Source organism: Lampetra planeri, chromosome 6 (genome assembly GCF_965212315.1).
Source record: "Lampetra planeri chromosome 6, kcLamPlan1.2.h2, whole genome shotgun sequence".
Classification (NCBI taxonomy): Eukaryota; Metazoa; Chordata; class Hyperoartia; order Petromyzontiformes; family Petromyzontidae; genus Lampetra; species Lampetra planeri.
Window position 1 is genome coordinate 2304451 of NC_136112.1, and position 16277 is coordinate 2320727.

At 51.4% G+C, this 16277-nt stretch overlaps 1 protein-coding gene across 1 annotated transcript in view; it reads right to left on the reverse strand.

The window, feature by feature from the left end:
• The window catches only part of LOC144719383 (seizure protein 6 homolog), a 74406-nt gene that overhangs the window by 46023 nt on the left and 12106 nt on the right, over nucleotides 1–16277 (reverse strand). Inside the window, 1 exon segment of the mRNA XM_078595254.1 lies at nucleotides 344–1684. Coding sequence (XP_078451380.1) covers nucleotides 344–1684 — 1341 coding nt within the window.

A 16277-nucleotide genomic window follows, 5' to 3' on the forward strand; every position in this document is an offset into this window, starting at 1 on the left:
CATCACCATCATCACCATCATCTTTACCATCTTAGACCATTCATGACCATCCAAAATGATCGTCTCCAAAAATGTATCAGCATGCGGTGAAAGATCATCATCCACGGAGATCACAATGATCGTCACCGCTATCGCGAGCATCGTAACAATTATTTTCGATAAGTCACATTCACCGATGCCAGGTTCAACATCTTCAAAACGGTAAATTGCTACCGCCACTGTCACGATCACCCAAATGCCGAGGCTGGGCAGGCGGGCGGGCCCACGTGCGGCTGCCTTCACCGTCACTGCCTCCACCAATCCCCCCCCCCTCCAGTCCCGAAAATCGCGGCACCGCGTTTACCTGGCGTCTGCACGGTGGTGATGATGGTCGTGGTGATGATGGTGGTGGTGGTCGTCTCCTCGTCGGCATCGGTCACGGCGGACGTGGCCGCGTCGCCGTCTGGGTGAACGTCGCTTGACAGGGCGTCGTCCTCCTCCTCTTCCTCCGCAGCGGCAGCAGCGGCAGTAGCAGCAGCGACAGTCGCGGTGACCTCCGGCCGTCCGACCGCCTCGGTCGCGACCCCCAGCGACTCGTCCTTGTCCATCTCCGGCAGCACCGCCTCAGCCACGGGACTCGTTTCGGTCGGACGCTCCTCTACGCCAACCGTTGCCGTGGGAGCAGCTTTGCCATCACCGCCCTCGTTTGTAGCAACGGCGGCGGCGCCGGTGGTGGCGGCTGCGCTCAGAGGGGCAAGGCTGCCACTCCTAGTCGCCCCATCGCCCGGCGGAGTGACGTCGTCGCCACGCTCCGGCTCCTCCGGGCCGCTTCGCTCCTCGTCGGCCAGGGCCTTGCCGACGGCATCGCGCGTCGTCCCCGTGGGGTCCGCGGCAGTGACGAGCCGGATGCGTGCGTGCGTAGCTGCGTAGTCGCCCGGCGGCTCAGTGGGCAGGGTCGGCTGGGCTGGGGCGCGCGTGGCCCAGGTGGCGTCCTGCCGCTTGGCCGTCGTGCGAGCCGGGACGATGCCGCCACCGCCACCACGTCGAGCGCCGGGCCCTGCCGCGCCAGCGCTACGAGCCGTGGTGAAAACTTCAGTGGTGGTTCCATACGTCGTGCCTGCCGCCGCCGACGCCACCGCCACCGCCGTTGCCACCGCCGGCGCTGCCGCCGTCTGCCCGGAGTTGGAAATCTGGAGCTTGGTCTGCTGTGTTGGCGTGGTGACCGTGGTGGTCAGCACCGTAGTCGCCATGGCAGCCGCCAGGGCCTCCTTGTCATTGCCGTCGTCGCTGCCGTGACCGTCGTCGCGTCGGTTGTTGTTGTCATTGTCGTCGTCATCGCGGCTGGGCTTTTCGCCGGCGGGTTTGTCGGCGCTCTCGGGGTCGCGGGGGTTCGTGAAGCGGCCGCCCTCGCGCTTGGCGCTCTCGAGCGATGCGACGAGACGGCCGGCGTTCTGCTGGCTGAAGAACGGCTCGCGGCCCAGGAAGTCCTTCTTGAGCAGGGAGCGGTGCACGAGGTCAGAGAGCGCCGAGCCGCTGGCGATGGCCGGCAGCCCCGGCTGCATCCGCTGCGTGCCGGAGCTGGGCTGCACCGTCTGGCTGGAGGTCACCGAGGTCACGGTGAGCACCGAGGCCTCGTCGTCCTCCGTGGCAGACGTGGCTGGGGACGTGGAGGAGGACGCCGTGGGGATGGGCTCGTCGCCCCCGTCTGTTCGAAAAGAAAACACTGAGCGACGGGGAAGACAAACAATTGCATTGCAAAGGAGTGCACTTGGCATTTTGCGCCGGGTAAATGTTTAAAAGCGTGGCGATTAAACCACTGGGCCCCCGTTCTTCCCGATGAGTCTTAATTGTTTGGTGTTAGGTACACTGAATGTGTACGAGTGGATCGATTAAAGTAAATTGTTGCTCGCGACGCGTGCGTAGAATATTACCGTGGCGATGCGGTTAACAATTCGCGCCGAGGTTGATGCACGCTACGTTATCCGAATGTTCCCCTGCATATATGTGTATGTGTGTCGAACTTCTTTCACACCTTACGTAGCCAATCGTGATAAATTGGGGTCAAACGGAACGCACACAAGTGTGCACGTGAGAGGGGGAGAGATAGAACAAGGAGAAATACAATCGGGACGGTAGAACTAAGACGATAACAATCACTTCTCAAAACAAATCACGACCCTCCCTAAATCGTGATTATTAACCAAGTCGCTGTGGGGGGTGGGGGGGAAGGTGGGGGGGGTGAAACATTACGAGCTGATTAATTACACCAATTAATCGCAGGAATTGATTGGTGCTAGCGTTGATTAAAACTGTGTTCTGTCCATGTGGCGGCATTCAAGGAATCTCAATTCACAGTGGCGTGGTTGCGGGCCGGATTATTATGGTCGAGGGCTTGTTGGGTCCAGCAAGATCATAATCTACGCTCTGGGACCAATAAGATGTGAACCACTTTGTGGCAAGTCGACAGTGGCTACATTGGGGATAAACTCTGGCACAGTAATGTGGAATTTCCAAACGGTGTCCTCGGGCCTGCCAAAAAGAGACGAGCACCAGCCCCGCATTCGTCGTTTGTGTACTTTGACCTCGTGACCTCTTTTTCAACTCTCCCACCGGCCTATCAAGGGATTCAAGCAAACCCGTCAAGAGCTTAAGGGTCAGCCTCTCGGTGGCGTTATTCACCGGGTGGAGACGAACGTCGCCCACCATTTTCTCATCGACATCGACCCGCGACGCAGTGGATCGTCCAACACTCGGCGAATCAAAATCTGGGTGACAACAACGCCAGCCCCACCTCTCCTCTCCGCCGCCTCCTCCCGTTAGATGACGTCCATTTTGTTCTTTAGGAGATGGCTCAATTGCCGAGCTCCGAATCCGCCGCTCGCAGAGCCGGTCTGTCTTGCTTCCTCTCTCGGGGACGGCTTTATCGGCGTCACCTCCGAAATGCTCGGTTTGGGATATGGAGTCGGTTTATTTATAACCAGCCGAGAGCCTCCCAATCCCCCTCCATCACCCCCCCTCCCCCCCGAGGCACCATACCTCCCTCTCTCACGCAAATAAACCTGGGAATTGTGGGAGCTGGAAAGAGGCCGTCGCTATCAATGATAATTTATGGGTAATTTTGAAATTTGTGAAGGTGGCAAAACACAAAGGGCTTAATTTTACATCGTTAAAAATTAATGCACCGGGGCAGGATTAATGCACCAGGGCAGGATGAATTTTTTAAAAATGAGATATATATATTTTCCTTTCAAGGGCAGAGTATAAAAATGTAAAATTAAATATATCACTCTTCAAAAGCAAGGAATGCAAGGCGGGCCGGACATTCGAACACTGAAAACACATCAAAACCACGAGGTCATCAATAATACACACCACATTTCTGGCACCACCAGCTCCCCCCCCCGCCACCTATCCCCACTGCCACCTCGCAAGCTTTGAGCTCGGTGCAATTTACCGAGCAGTTGAGGGCTTGAGATAAATGTTTAAAATCATTCGTCGAATAACACTGCAGAGCACAACTCCAAATCACATCGCGAGCATCTCACACAAAAAAGGGCTCGGCGAAGTGGCGATGCAGCAAAGCTCACGTCGCCCGCGTGGGAACAGACGCTGACAAACCGTCACCCCCCCCCCCAATCCTCCTTGCCATCTTCTGTTTTCGTCACATCGAGCAAAGGTGGACAAAGAGTGTGGAACACAAGTCAAGGGGGGGTGTGTGTGTGTGCCAAGAGACGTAATGACGTGTGCTCACCGATCGATTCAAATAGTGAACAAGATCACACCGGCGAAATAACGGTAATGGAATGAACTGAACCAATTATTAAAAGGGGGCCACACAGTCGGCGCGCCACTGCACAAAAGCAGTCGCTCGCGGTCCGGCAACGCGGCGATCAACCCTGGCCGTGGAACGAATGGGCGCAGTGTGAAGGTTGCGCTTGCCGGGAGAACGACGAACCCGAGAAACCGCGCTGTGGGTTTTTCCGCACGAAGCCCCCGGTGGCCCATCCGCTCGTTAGCGGCGCTCGTTATGAACAGCGAGCGAGCTGCTCACCTATGGCGGAACCGCGCCCAACAGTTTCTTTCCAGCCCCGGGCGCTGCACCACACTCCGCTGCCCCCCCGCCGCCCCGCACCAGGCAATTACAAGCTAACGGTGTCTCTTTCTTTGTCCGTGGGCAATTTTGTTTTAGATTCTAATTAACTTAGCTCGGTCTCCACCCCTTTTAATTGGCAGGCGACAGGCCCCCTCGTCTCCCGAGCGTGCCGATGACCTCGGGTAACGGGGCAATCGCCACGGCGACAGCTTCCAGGTTTTATTTTGGAGCGTGAAAATTGCATTCTCTTCGCGTGCGTGGCCGTGAGCGGCAGGGCCCGGCACGGATTGCCAACGAAAATGGGGCGCCCTCCACATCTGCCCAGAAACGCGCTCGCCACAAGCGGGTGTTTTTAATGGTCAGTATTTACCAAAAAAAATATTATCCCTTAAACGGAAAGGTCAATTAATTTTTAAATCAAGACTCCGTCACCGTCGACGGCCGGGAACGTCACCCGGGCGTCGCGGCCGAGACGCAGATTTCCCTTCTCGTTTTCGGGGCCCTTGAGCTACGACGTCTGCGGCCCACAAAACACGTGGTGGCGGCGGTTGCCGAGTCAGCGCCGCATTTGCGGCTGGACATTTATATTGCGTTCGATATCTCTTAGCGCGCCCGATGTGGATTTAGTGTTTTTGGGTTAGGCCCACGTAGTCGTAGTTGTTTTAAGCCAAATTTTTTTTTGTCACGAAGCCTTCCGTCACCCGACGAGATTGTCACTCTCACAAAGCTGTTTACCGTTGTCGACCAAATTCTGACCGACAAGGCTCCTCTGCCTCGCCGGCGGCCGAAGAGCTTTCGCGGCCAATTTCGACATCGACAAGCGACAAAGTTTCACCCGCGAAGCGTCTCGAGCCACCGCTGGCTCAGCTCCCACGGCGCATCGCCAACAAACAAATTCGCGTCTCTTTCAATTGGCTACGAACAACAGCAACAAAAAAACCCCCCACTAAGTTTGATAATATGAACGCCACTTCAACATGGGTAGGATTCCTACGTCAAGGTTGGTCAAGGTCAGCTGAAGCCTGATTTTTGTTTTATATGTGAAATTAGATACAAAAAATGCAATTATTAATATGACTATGTATTTATAGATTTCATGAACAAACAAATAAACAAACACACCATATCATTACCATAACCAAAGTGCACCGCATTTGCTTTGTTTTAAAAAAAACATCTCTGGAAGCTCCCTCAAAGGCCAAACGACATCACGAACAGCAGCAGCAGCCGCCGTTCGCATGAAATGACGGTGACATCGCCACAGCGCCCGCGCCAGGCTGGGTTGCACTTTGAGGCTGTCGAGCGGAGTGCCAAAAGGCACACAGCTGGCAGGAGGTCACGGGTTGTCTGATGTGCCAGGCTAAGGGTGCAGGAGGCCACGGGACAGAATCACATGGTACAATATATTGATCTACTTCATTAGCATTTGGGATACAAATGTGGTCAGGCATCGTCCTGCCCACAGCACCTCCTTGGGGACTGCGCCAGCCTTCATTAGGTGCTTGCTAACCGCACTTGCCCTTGCGGTCGAGTGAAACTAAACCGGAGGGGAGGGGGACCTTCCTCTTGTGTTTGTGCGAAGGTACAGTGTTGAATAAACACTCATTAATTGGCTGAAAATATATTAATATATATATATAGATCTGCAGAGCTTGGGGAGGGGGGCAATTGTCGGTGGCGGCGGCTCACCGCCCGGGCTGCTGCCTTCTGTCTCGTCTGAATGGCTCGTCATTGATTATGATGATGATGATGACACGATATAACCCTGCACAATCATTTTATTACTTACGTGGTAACAATGCACAGCACAGTTATTCGCAATTACTGAGGTCACCTTTTCAATTCGTGCATTCTGTGGAGAATGTTTTTTTTTTTCACCGAGATATCTTCCGCAACACTCACGACCTATTAAAAATCAGAGATAAACCATGAGGGTTTTTTTGGGTGAGATCGCGCAAATATTAATTTGTCGTTTAACCCGCCACCACCCAACACAGCCAATTAGTAAGGTTTGTCACATCAACAAAACATGCCAATTCGTTACTAGTTCAGCACAACATTTCCAATTCTAGAGATAAATATTACTTTTTGTTGTACATAGTGAAAAAAAAGACCTTGCGGTTTTTTTGTGACATGAAAAAAATCCTAGAAAAATACGGGAAGTGGATCGGCACTCAAATTTTGGTCGTCTTTTTTCAAATGCATCGCTGCAAATTCCAACGAGACAATGACGACGAACAGCCCTGACCTGCTTCCCCGTGATTGTGACTCCTGTAATTATGGTAAGCACACAAGCCGCGGCGTTGACCCAGGCTTAATGAGATGACTTTATCAATATTTAATTACAGCTGCAAGCGGAAACAAAAATGAAGTTTGTTTTATTCTTTTCTCCCTGTTCGTCCACTGGTTAATGGAGCAGAGGGCAGACATCTTGACAAATATATCTGCCAGAGACACTTTCAATAAGGGCCACATTTCTCGCTCTCTCCGTGTTAACGGTTCATCAGCAGAGTCTGCCCTTCATCGACCGCCAACTCCTCACGTGGTCCTTCCACCGAGGTTTTCCTTCCATGAGACCCGATGGCCCAAACTCCCTGGCCCAATCGTTTCCTCCAAATCATTTACTCCCTTCCAACTATTTCCCCCAAAATGCTCCACCATCATCGGGGCATACCCCAGGTGTTCCCGATTGGGAGGCGCAAAAATCCCATCCCGGTGTCCTGAAACGTGCGCGCGGACACTTTGGGACCGGTGATTTGGTTTTGCCGTGGCTATGCACAATTTACATCAATGGACCGTTTACATGCAGGAGGCTGAGCAAAGTGTTTTCATGGCACTGGACTTGAGGTCAATGTGGGTGGAGCAGCGATTGACACCTGCCCGGGCAATCTGTGTTCGGGCGGCTGCAGGAAATGGTCGGCACCAAGATGTTGGCGTGTTGAACTTTATTGAAGGACACTGCACGGGTTCGACAATAGAGCCAGTGCCGAATGAGAAATATGTTGGGGGTCTGGCTTGCAGCGGAAGTGGCGGAAGCCCTAGGATGGAGACCCACGACAACCGCTTCGAGTTTCCCGCGTCTCGGAGGCCGGACAGCCACGCCGTCTCCCATTCTAAAATGGCTGTCATTTAATACATTTCAATTGAAGTCATCGATTAACTGGCTAAATCAATGAACCGTTTGGGCACTCCGCAAGCAGGGCAACTTCACACAGACCATCTGCCGAGCTCAGCTGTTCCACCCTCCTGCCCGCTTCCACCCACGCAGCCATCACCACTCCAGGCAGAGCGCCCACCCCTCACCGCGACCTCCCTCACCGCCGTCTGTCGCGTCCATTACTCGACGGGCGTGCAAAGTGCGGCCCTTGTCAGGATGTGCGGGAAATTGCCACGTACTCTTTGGTGCTTTCGGTAAAGTCCATCATGGACGCTTGTGTTGTGCCCGAAACGTCGTGATTTATTTTATTTTCTACCTACGTGACTTTACCGAAAAAACCAAAGAGTATGGATTCCTGCAGTCACAAAAGCTTCAAATCAAGATGAAATTGCCACATGTTTCTTTCTTTTGTTTGTTATTGTTCTTGTTACACGATACACATTTTCCATTGCAAAATGTGAGTAAAGGTACAGGGAGGTGGGGATACGGTGAAGGGGGGGGGGGGGTTGTAAATGAAACGTAAGCGAATTGACAAATAAATAAATAACCAATCAAAGCACCCCCGCTAGGACCAATTTGACAGTCCGCAAGCTGCGACGGCGTTGCCACGGAGACGGCGCGTCGCCATGGAGACGACGGCGTCTAAACCAATTAGCGTGGAGCTGCCGCAGCCGCCGCTGCTGCCACTCCCACGTGGGCACCCGCAGGGCCACCGGGCGGAGGATCAGCAGCGGCGAGGAGGACGGAGAGAGGCGGAGGCCACGACACTGGGAGGAGGGGGGTGGGGGAGACGGCCAGAGACGGAGAGTGGAAGCAGACAGGCAACAGGCAGAGAGACAGAGGAGGCGGGGAGGGACAGACGCAGGTATGGGGGTGTGGGGCCATAGATAGAGCGACAGAGATAGAGGGGAGTGAGGGAGAGATAAATTAAGACAGGGAAAGAGAGAGGACTAAAATGGACAGACATGTATGGTGGGCAGAGACGGGAAGAGAGACAGACACAGGGACCAATAGAGACGGAAACAGCAGAGAGAGAGAGAGAAAGCAGAAATAGACATAGGTGAAGATAAATTTCGATTTAAAGCTTTCGTGACTGCAGGGATTCATCTTCTTGGTTCTTTCGGTAAAGTCACGTAGAAGGGAAGTAATAAAATAATAAAAATAAAACATAATAAAATAATTCTCACGACGTTTCGGCCACAACGCAAGCAGCCGTCCTCAGGTGAAGACTTTACCGAAAGAACCAAGAAGATAGGTGAAGATAGATGAACAGCGACGGAGGAATAGGGATAGATGGTGAGACAGAACACATCAAGGGCCATGGAGACACAACGAGCGACACAGGGAAGGACAGACAGGCAGGCAAACTCACAGACAAGCAGAGAAACAGAGAGACAGGCAGAGAGACAGGCAGAGAAACAGGCAGAGAGACAGAGACACGCAGAGAGACAGAGACATGCAGAGAAACAGAGAGACAGACAGAGACACAGGCAGAGACACAGGTAGAGAGACAGAGAGACAAGCAGAGAGACAGAGAGACAGAGAGACAGGCAGAGACACAGAGAAACAGGCAGAGAGACAGGCAGAGACACAGACAGAGAGACAGGCAGAGAGACAGAGAAATAGGCAGAGACAGAGAGAGACACGCAGAGAGACAGAGACATGCAGAGAAACAGAGAGACAGGCAGAAACACAGGCAGAGACACAGGCAGAGAGACAGAGAGACAGAGAGACAAGCAGAGAGACAGAGAGACAGGCAGAGACACAGGCAGAGAGACAGAGAAACAGGCAGAGACAGGCAGAGACACAGACAGAGAGACAGGCAGAGAGACAGAGAAACAGGCAGAGAGACAGAGAGAGACACGCAGAGAGACAGAGAAACAGGCAGAGAGACAGAGAGAGACACGCAGAGAGATAGAGACATGCAGAGAAACAGAGAGACAGGCAGAGACACAGGCAGAGACACAGAGAAACAGAGAGACAAGCAGAGAGACAGAGAGACAGGCAGAGACACAGGCAGAGAGACAGGCAGAGACAGACAGAGACACAGGCAGAGAGACAGAGAAACAGGCAGAGAGACAGAGAAACAGGCAGAGCGACAGAGAGACAGGAAGAGAGACAGAGAGACAGGCAGAGACAGACAGAGACACAGGCAGAGAGACAGAGAAACAGGCAGAGCGACAGAGAGACAGGCAGAGACACAGGCAGAGAGACAGGCAGAGACACAGGCAGAGAGACAGGTAGACAGGCAGAGAAACAGGCAGAGAGACAGAGAGACATGCAGAGAGACGCCACCCGCGCCTACGAGCCCCCCCTATACCCCACCGGGGGTCACTGCTGATGGACGCATGGCACGCCGGCCGTGACGGAACTACGACCGCGACCTTCACGGCTGAAAGGCAGCGGAAATTACACACGAGCCAAAAACATGTTTATACATTATCAAACTCGGCGGATTTTAAAGGAGGCTTGGCGAGTTGAGACGTTGTTGGAGAGAAACAAGATTTTGTCTTCTCTCTTGCCCCCATTTCTAAACTGAATTATTTTGTGTTTTACCAGGTAAGGCCCACTGAGCTATGTAACTATTTTTCAGAAGCGACCTGGCCACAAGTGATAACTCCACGAAGTGGCTTATCGTGTGGGAATGTATAGCAGCCAAATACTCTCAATGCATGTTTCTAAATGTGGAGGGAAAAACTGGAGGACCTGGAGATAAATCCACGGCACCACGGGGAGAGAGACACACAAACTCCAAACATACACGCGTCATGGTCGGGATCGAACCCACGACTTCCTGTATACCAGGCGAGGTAGTTAACATCTCACTCACTCGCAGCTTGCTCCGTGGTTCCCCCCCCCCCCTCGCATGATTCATGTAACCGAGATGTCCTCAACCTCGGCAAACGCGTTTGAAGTGAGCGAGTCGTCGCCATAAACCGATCCGATAATTATCGCGCCCGATATTCACGAAACGTTTACACGGGATGGAAAACAGGTCACTCGTAGTATGTTGTGACTCAATCGTTCGTCTGTTGAGAATGTCGGAGGCCAATTTGGAGGCCAACTGCTATGTAAACAAGCATGACGCAGAGAGGTTTTTATTTCCCCCACAACATTGGCCACGTATGATAACATTCGAGAAAATACTAATGAATTTGACATTTCCATTACGTGTGGCCTTTGTGGGCTGGGAAAAGCCACTCGATTCAGTGGACATTGACAAAGTAATTGAAGCCCTCCCCCAAACCGAGGCCCGAATAAAATATGATACACGACAGAACATAGATATTGTCAATACTGTCTCCGAGGATGCGCGAAGAAAAGGAACAAAATAAAAATGTAAAAAAGGAGTCGTGCAAGGATATGAGCCCTGACACCAAAGGTTGTTATTGGGATTGACTGCAGAAGATATTATCTGAAAATTAGATTGGAGAAAACAAAGGCATCGGGATGAATGGAGAAAGTCTTACCACCCCCCCCCATCTCAGATTTCCTAGCAACGAGAGCCATCGTCACATACAATGCCATAGGCTCCAGGAAACGGTCGGACAACTCAAGACTGGGCTGCAAAGGCGGGCTCAAGACCCGTAATGGCCGAGTTCGATTCCAGGCCACGGCTAACGTCAGCGGCGAGTAATGCCTGAACGAACAGGGCCTGGGCACCCACTTTCCCCAAAACAACACTCACCCGCGCAGTAAAAAATGTACACCCCCCCCATCCCCACCACAATCGACATGGCGTGGCCGAGCCCTTCATCCAGCAGTGGATTACGTAATCATCGCGCACTGCTGTTCCGAGATTACAGGGTGCACATGACACCGGCCCAGTGAATCTGACCAACAACAACAACAAGGTTCGAGAAACGGCGCAACTGCTCCCTGGGCCGTGAGCCGTCACGACACGGAGGGGCATGCGCTGATGGCGGTAACTTCCGGCGCCTCCACCGCCTCGGCTGTGATCCATCTACTGCTGGATGCACGAGCCGACGGCATCAACTCCTGTGACCTTCACAGCCTGCTGGCCGTAATATATTCATTGCTGAATGCCCGCAATGACGGCTGTAACTTCCGTGACCTCCACCACCCTGGCTGCCATTTCAAAGCCATTTCCAACATATTCTTGGTTCTTTCGGTAAAGTAACCTAGAAGGGAAATAATAAAATAATATAAATATGAAACAATAAAAATTCTCACGACGTTTCGACTGCAACACAATCAATCTTCATCAGGTGTGAAATCCACAGAAGGAAAAAAAACCCGTCACTTTTTTCAAAATGTATTTCTGTGGATTTCACACCTGATGATGATTGCTTGTGTTGCAGTCGAAACGTCGTGAGAATTGTTATTGTTTTATATTTATATTATTTTATTATTTCCCTTCTACGTGACTTTACCGAAAGAACCAAGAATATGAATCCCTGCAGTCACGAAAGCTTTAAATAAAAATTCATTTCCAACATCTTTAACATACTATGTAACACGACTTTTGTTCCTGGGTAGTAAGTGCTATTTTCTAATTGTTTATGTATCAAAAGTATAGAAAATGGCTATTATTCCCCACAAACTTTGCTTTTTTGACCAGGACTTTATGTGAAGGAATGACACAAATGCACACGTTTTCTCATTGAAAATAGGTACATTTCAAAATATCACTGTCCAGGTCACAAAAGCACAGTTTGTGGTGGAACAATAGCCATTTTCTGTACTTTTGAGGTGTCAGCAATGAGAAAATAACACTACCCAGGAAAAAAAATGTTTTGTTACACAGTGAGCTATATAATCATCACCTTCAGCCGTGATCGAACCATACCTGAATTAAAACGTAGGGACCCTGGACTCGTTCAGATATCGCAAGCGGTGGTCGGGACTCAAACTCAAGTTATCGGGTTCGTACCACTGCACCGCCGCTAGCCCGACTAACGAAGAAGAATTGATCATGAAAGTACTGCCTTGAATGGTCATGCGACCCGGGGAAACTCACCGATTTGACTTTTCAAGATGGGAGCCAAAAAAGAGCGACAACTTCAACAATTTTTGCCCGGCTTTGAACGTGCCGCATCAGGTACGATAATGCTGTTTGGTGGGGGAACTGTTTTAACGAAACGGTTCATCACAAGGAGGGTCTGTGCCGGTGGTCCCCTCTGATGCCGCCCACCCATCTCTCAGGGTACAGAACAGAGAGTGATATTTGAAGGCAGCTGCCTTTCAAATATCGCTTTCGTTTTTTTGCGTTTTCTTTCTTTTTCCTTCACTTTGGTGGTGGCTTTGCACGAACGCATGTAGACCAGGCCAGCGGGCAAATAGCAACATACCGCGTGATAACAAGTCGGTGTTACTTTCCATGGAAATGAGCAGATGAATGCCGAGGGCATATCTTCTTCCGGGCGAATCCCTAAAACATCTTACGATTTGCGCCCCCTATCGTCGATTAAAGACCGATTGGGCCTCGTAGAACGTTCCGTCAGGCATCTCTCGAGGCTGTTAAATACTTGGGCCCCTTATTTATTTATTATTATCCACCCCATCCAATTAATTTTTGTAATTGATGGAAACCGAACGCGATGCTCAATTGTCGTGCCACTTGCAAACTGCGGCGAGCGGGCCCTGTGGGATCCCCATCACGTGATGGCATTAAGGCATAAAAAATTAATCTGCCTCGACTCCGCAGACGCTATTACTCGGAGGGGAAGTAACGGGGGAGAGAAAAATAAAATAAGAGGCATCGACAAAATCCTTCATTAAAATTCACGTCTCCCGGGCAGGCACGTGACGCGGATTTCGAGTTCAACTCCGCGCTCGTCTCAGAAGTAAACGGCCGTGCTTTTTAGATGTTTTTTTTTTATGAAGATAAAATAACATTGCTACTGTTCAGTTTGCTTGAACGTTGCGTGGCCGCTTACACGCCACGCTCTTCATTGAGACAATGCACACAACTGTGGTGTGCATTCACGAAAGCACAAAGACAAAGATCCCCCGTATAGCCTTAGCAGACTGTAGAGGCAAAGTGCTGTTAGCGAGCACCGATGAAGGCCGGCACGGCACACGACGGGATGTGTGGTCAGCAACCCCACGCCCGGTCGCCTTTGTCTTCCTCGTGGCGATATTTAACACACTGCACCAGGTACTCCTTTGAGGCTCAGGACCGGTTCAGATAATCGTCACAGGTGTTGGTGGCCGTGGTCGGTGGCCGTTGAACTTGGGTCGCCAAGTCCGTAGCGCAGCGTGCTAACTGCTGCACTACTCCTCCCCACATGAATGCACACACACAGACAAACACATAATACAGGTTTTTTGGGGTTAGATCTCGTAAATATATAAATGTGTCGTTAAATCCGCCACCACCCGACACAGCCAATTAGTAAGGGTTTGTCACGTAAAGAGAACATGCTAATTCGTTACTAGCTCTCCAACACACCGGTGTGCTGTACTCGTAACGAATTGGCAAGTTCTGTTTACGTGACAAACCTTACTAATTGGCTGTGTCGGGTGGTGGCGGGTTTTAACGACACATTTATATATTTAAGCGATCTAACCCAAAACACCTGTATTATGGCTGATGTTGGTCGGCAAAGCCAACGTGTTAAACAGACACATACATGCACACATTTCTCATTTAACTGTGTACAGAATGGCCGGGGCAAGGAATAATTTATTAATAATAGTGACTTATTTGTGTTTGCAATGTCCATCGCAGCACACGCCGGGTGTGCACAGCACAGTGCGGATCACACAGCGTATCACACAGAGCTCACAGTGCATCACACAGAGCACAGCACACAAGGTGCAGCGCACAGCGCACAATTTGCAGCGCACAGCACACAAGGTGCAGTGCACAGCGCACAATGTGCAGGGCACAGCGCACAATGTGCAGCGCACAGCACACGAGGTGTAGCGCACAGCACACACGTTGCAAGCACAGCACACGGTGCAGCGCACAGGACAAGGTGCAGCGGACAGCACACGATGTAGCAGAGCATAGCGGGCATCACAGTCGCATGACACGGCACACATCACGTGGCACACGTCACACAGAGCGCGCAACCCTGGAACTGCAAACGCAATTCCCTTACAGGCACAGCAAAGCATTCATCTCGCGCTGCCGTTAATCATGAGCGTTGAGGCTGAGCTGCGATTTTGCCGGCGCCGCGGATTAATCACCTCGGGGGGGGGGGGGGGGCTATGCCGCATCAACCTCCGGAGCGAGAGACGCTCCATTCGGCCAGTGGTGCGGCCGTGGAGCCCCCCCCTCCCCCGACCAGGTGGCTCAGCGACCGAGCGAGCGGCTCGCGATCAAATCGGAAGGTCGCGAGTTCAAATCGTGGGCCGCGGCGTTGACTCGGCACGCCAGCGCTCGCCGGGGATGTCGATGCAACGAGTCTACAGCTTTGTGGAGAAGCGGTCAGGAGTTGGTCGTCCGATGGACAGACTCGGCACCCGCCATGGGAATGTGGGATTTCCGTCACTGGCTCTGCAGGGCTGAGAAGCGGGAGCAGAGCACCCGCAGCCTCAATGGTCATTTGAGCAGAAAATCGCTTTGACTTTATTTATTTTATTTACAATAATTCATGAGCGCTACCCGAGATTAGCAAAGCCGCTAGTCAGCTGCCCCGGCAGCACTCTCCCATTCACCAGGCAGAGACTCGAAGCCAGGCACCCAGGAGTGCTGGCACAGTGTCTCTTTAAAGCAGTATCAGCCTCGATTTAAAGCTTTCGTGACTGCAGGGATTCATTTTCTTGGTTCTTTCGGTAAAGTCACGTAGAAGGAAAATAATAAAATAATAACAATAAAACATAATAAAATAATTCTCACGACGTTTCGGCCACAACGCAAGCAGCCGTCTTCAGGTGGAGAACAGGTCTGTCAGACTCTGTCTACTTGACAGACCTGTTCTCCACCTGAAGATGGCTGCTTGCGTTGTGGCCGAAACGTCGTGAGAATTATTTTATTATGTTTTATTGTTATTATTTTATTATTTTCCTTCTACGTGACTTTACCGAAAGAACCAAGAAGACAGTATCAGCCTCTCGAACCACCACGATTTCAGTGCACGGGACATCTGCCTTTGGCCACCGAGTCTCATGTGGCGCCCACTCAGCGACCAGGAAGGTTTGGTGTCTGAGAAAAGATGTGTCTGGCTTTAGACTCGCTGATCTTATCTCACGTACTGTACATTGGAAGCGAGACCAGTTGTAGGAACTAAGTTAGTGGACTTGTCCACCTAATCTTTACACAACGATAAAAATACCACAATCGTGGAAGGATGCCTAAATCATCCATCGATTAGAAAAGGGTGAGGGAATTCATTAGAAGCCATGCAGATACATTGGTGTCTCACCAGTATTGACGAAAATTGTTCATCAAGATCACTGGTAACGGAATAATAAAAATGTAAAGGCCAACCAATCAGGCGAGCCAGCCAGATGATGATAACATTGAGAGTCACGTGACCAACATTTAAAGCCTTCTAAGGGGCTTATTCTAGCCATGTGTTCAGCCAAACGCTAATCTTTCATATTTCATCCGACAGTTTAATAAGTGGACGCACGTTATTTCCCAACAATATCGTAGAGACGCTGGACTGTGTCGGAAGCAGCGGTAGAAATCTCCACATTCACACGGAGCAGATCGGTCTCTTTGTCGGACGACCTCCGCTTGTACGCTTCCCACAAAACGGTGTTTGTTTTATCCACCCCATGAAGACGATGGGCCGAGTCGACATCCAAGATCTCGCTTTCCTCCCGTGGCGAGTCTAGCTGCTCGAACCGTAGCGCCACGTTGCATCGGTAAACGGCTTCTTCGGAGGATCTCGACATCTTCTGCCGAAGACGTTCCTCGCCAACACGCGGTAGGAGTCGTAACGTGCGCCACCGTACCGCAAGGCCACGGCAGATCCCCCCGGGGAAGAAACAAAATAAACGAGAGGCCCTTTAAGGGACAACGCTGGATTGCGTTTTAATACACCGAATATAACTCAAGTGGCACTGTCGGTTTATTCCAGCGGTCAGAGAAAAATTCCTAATTGCTCATGGGCGATGCACGCGCCCGCG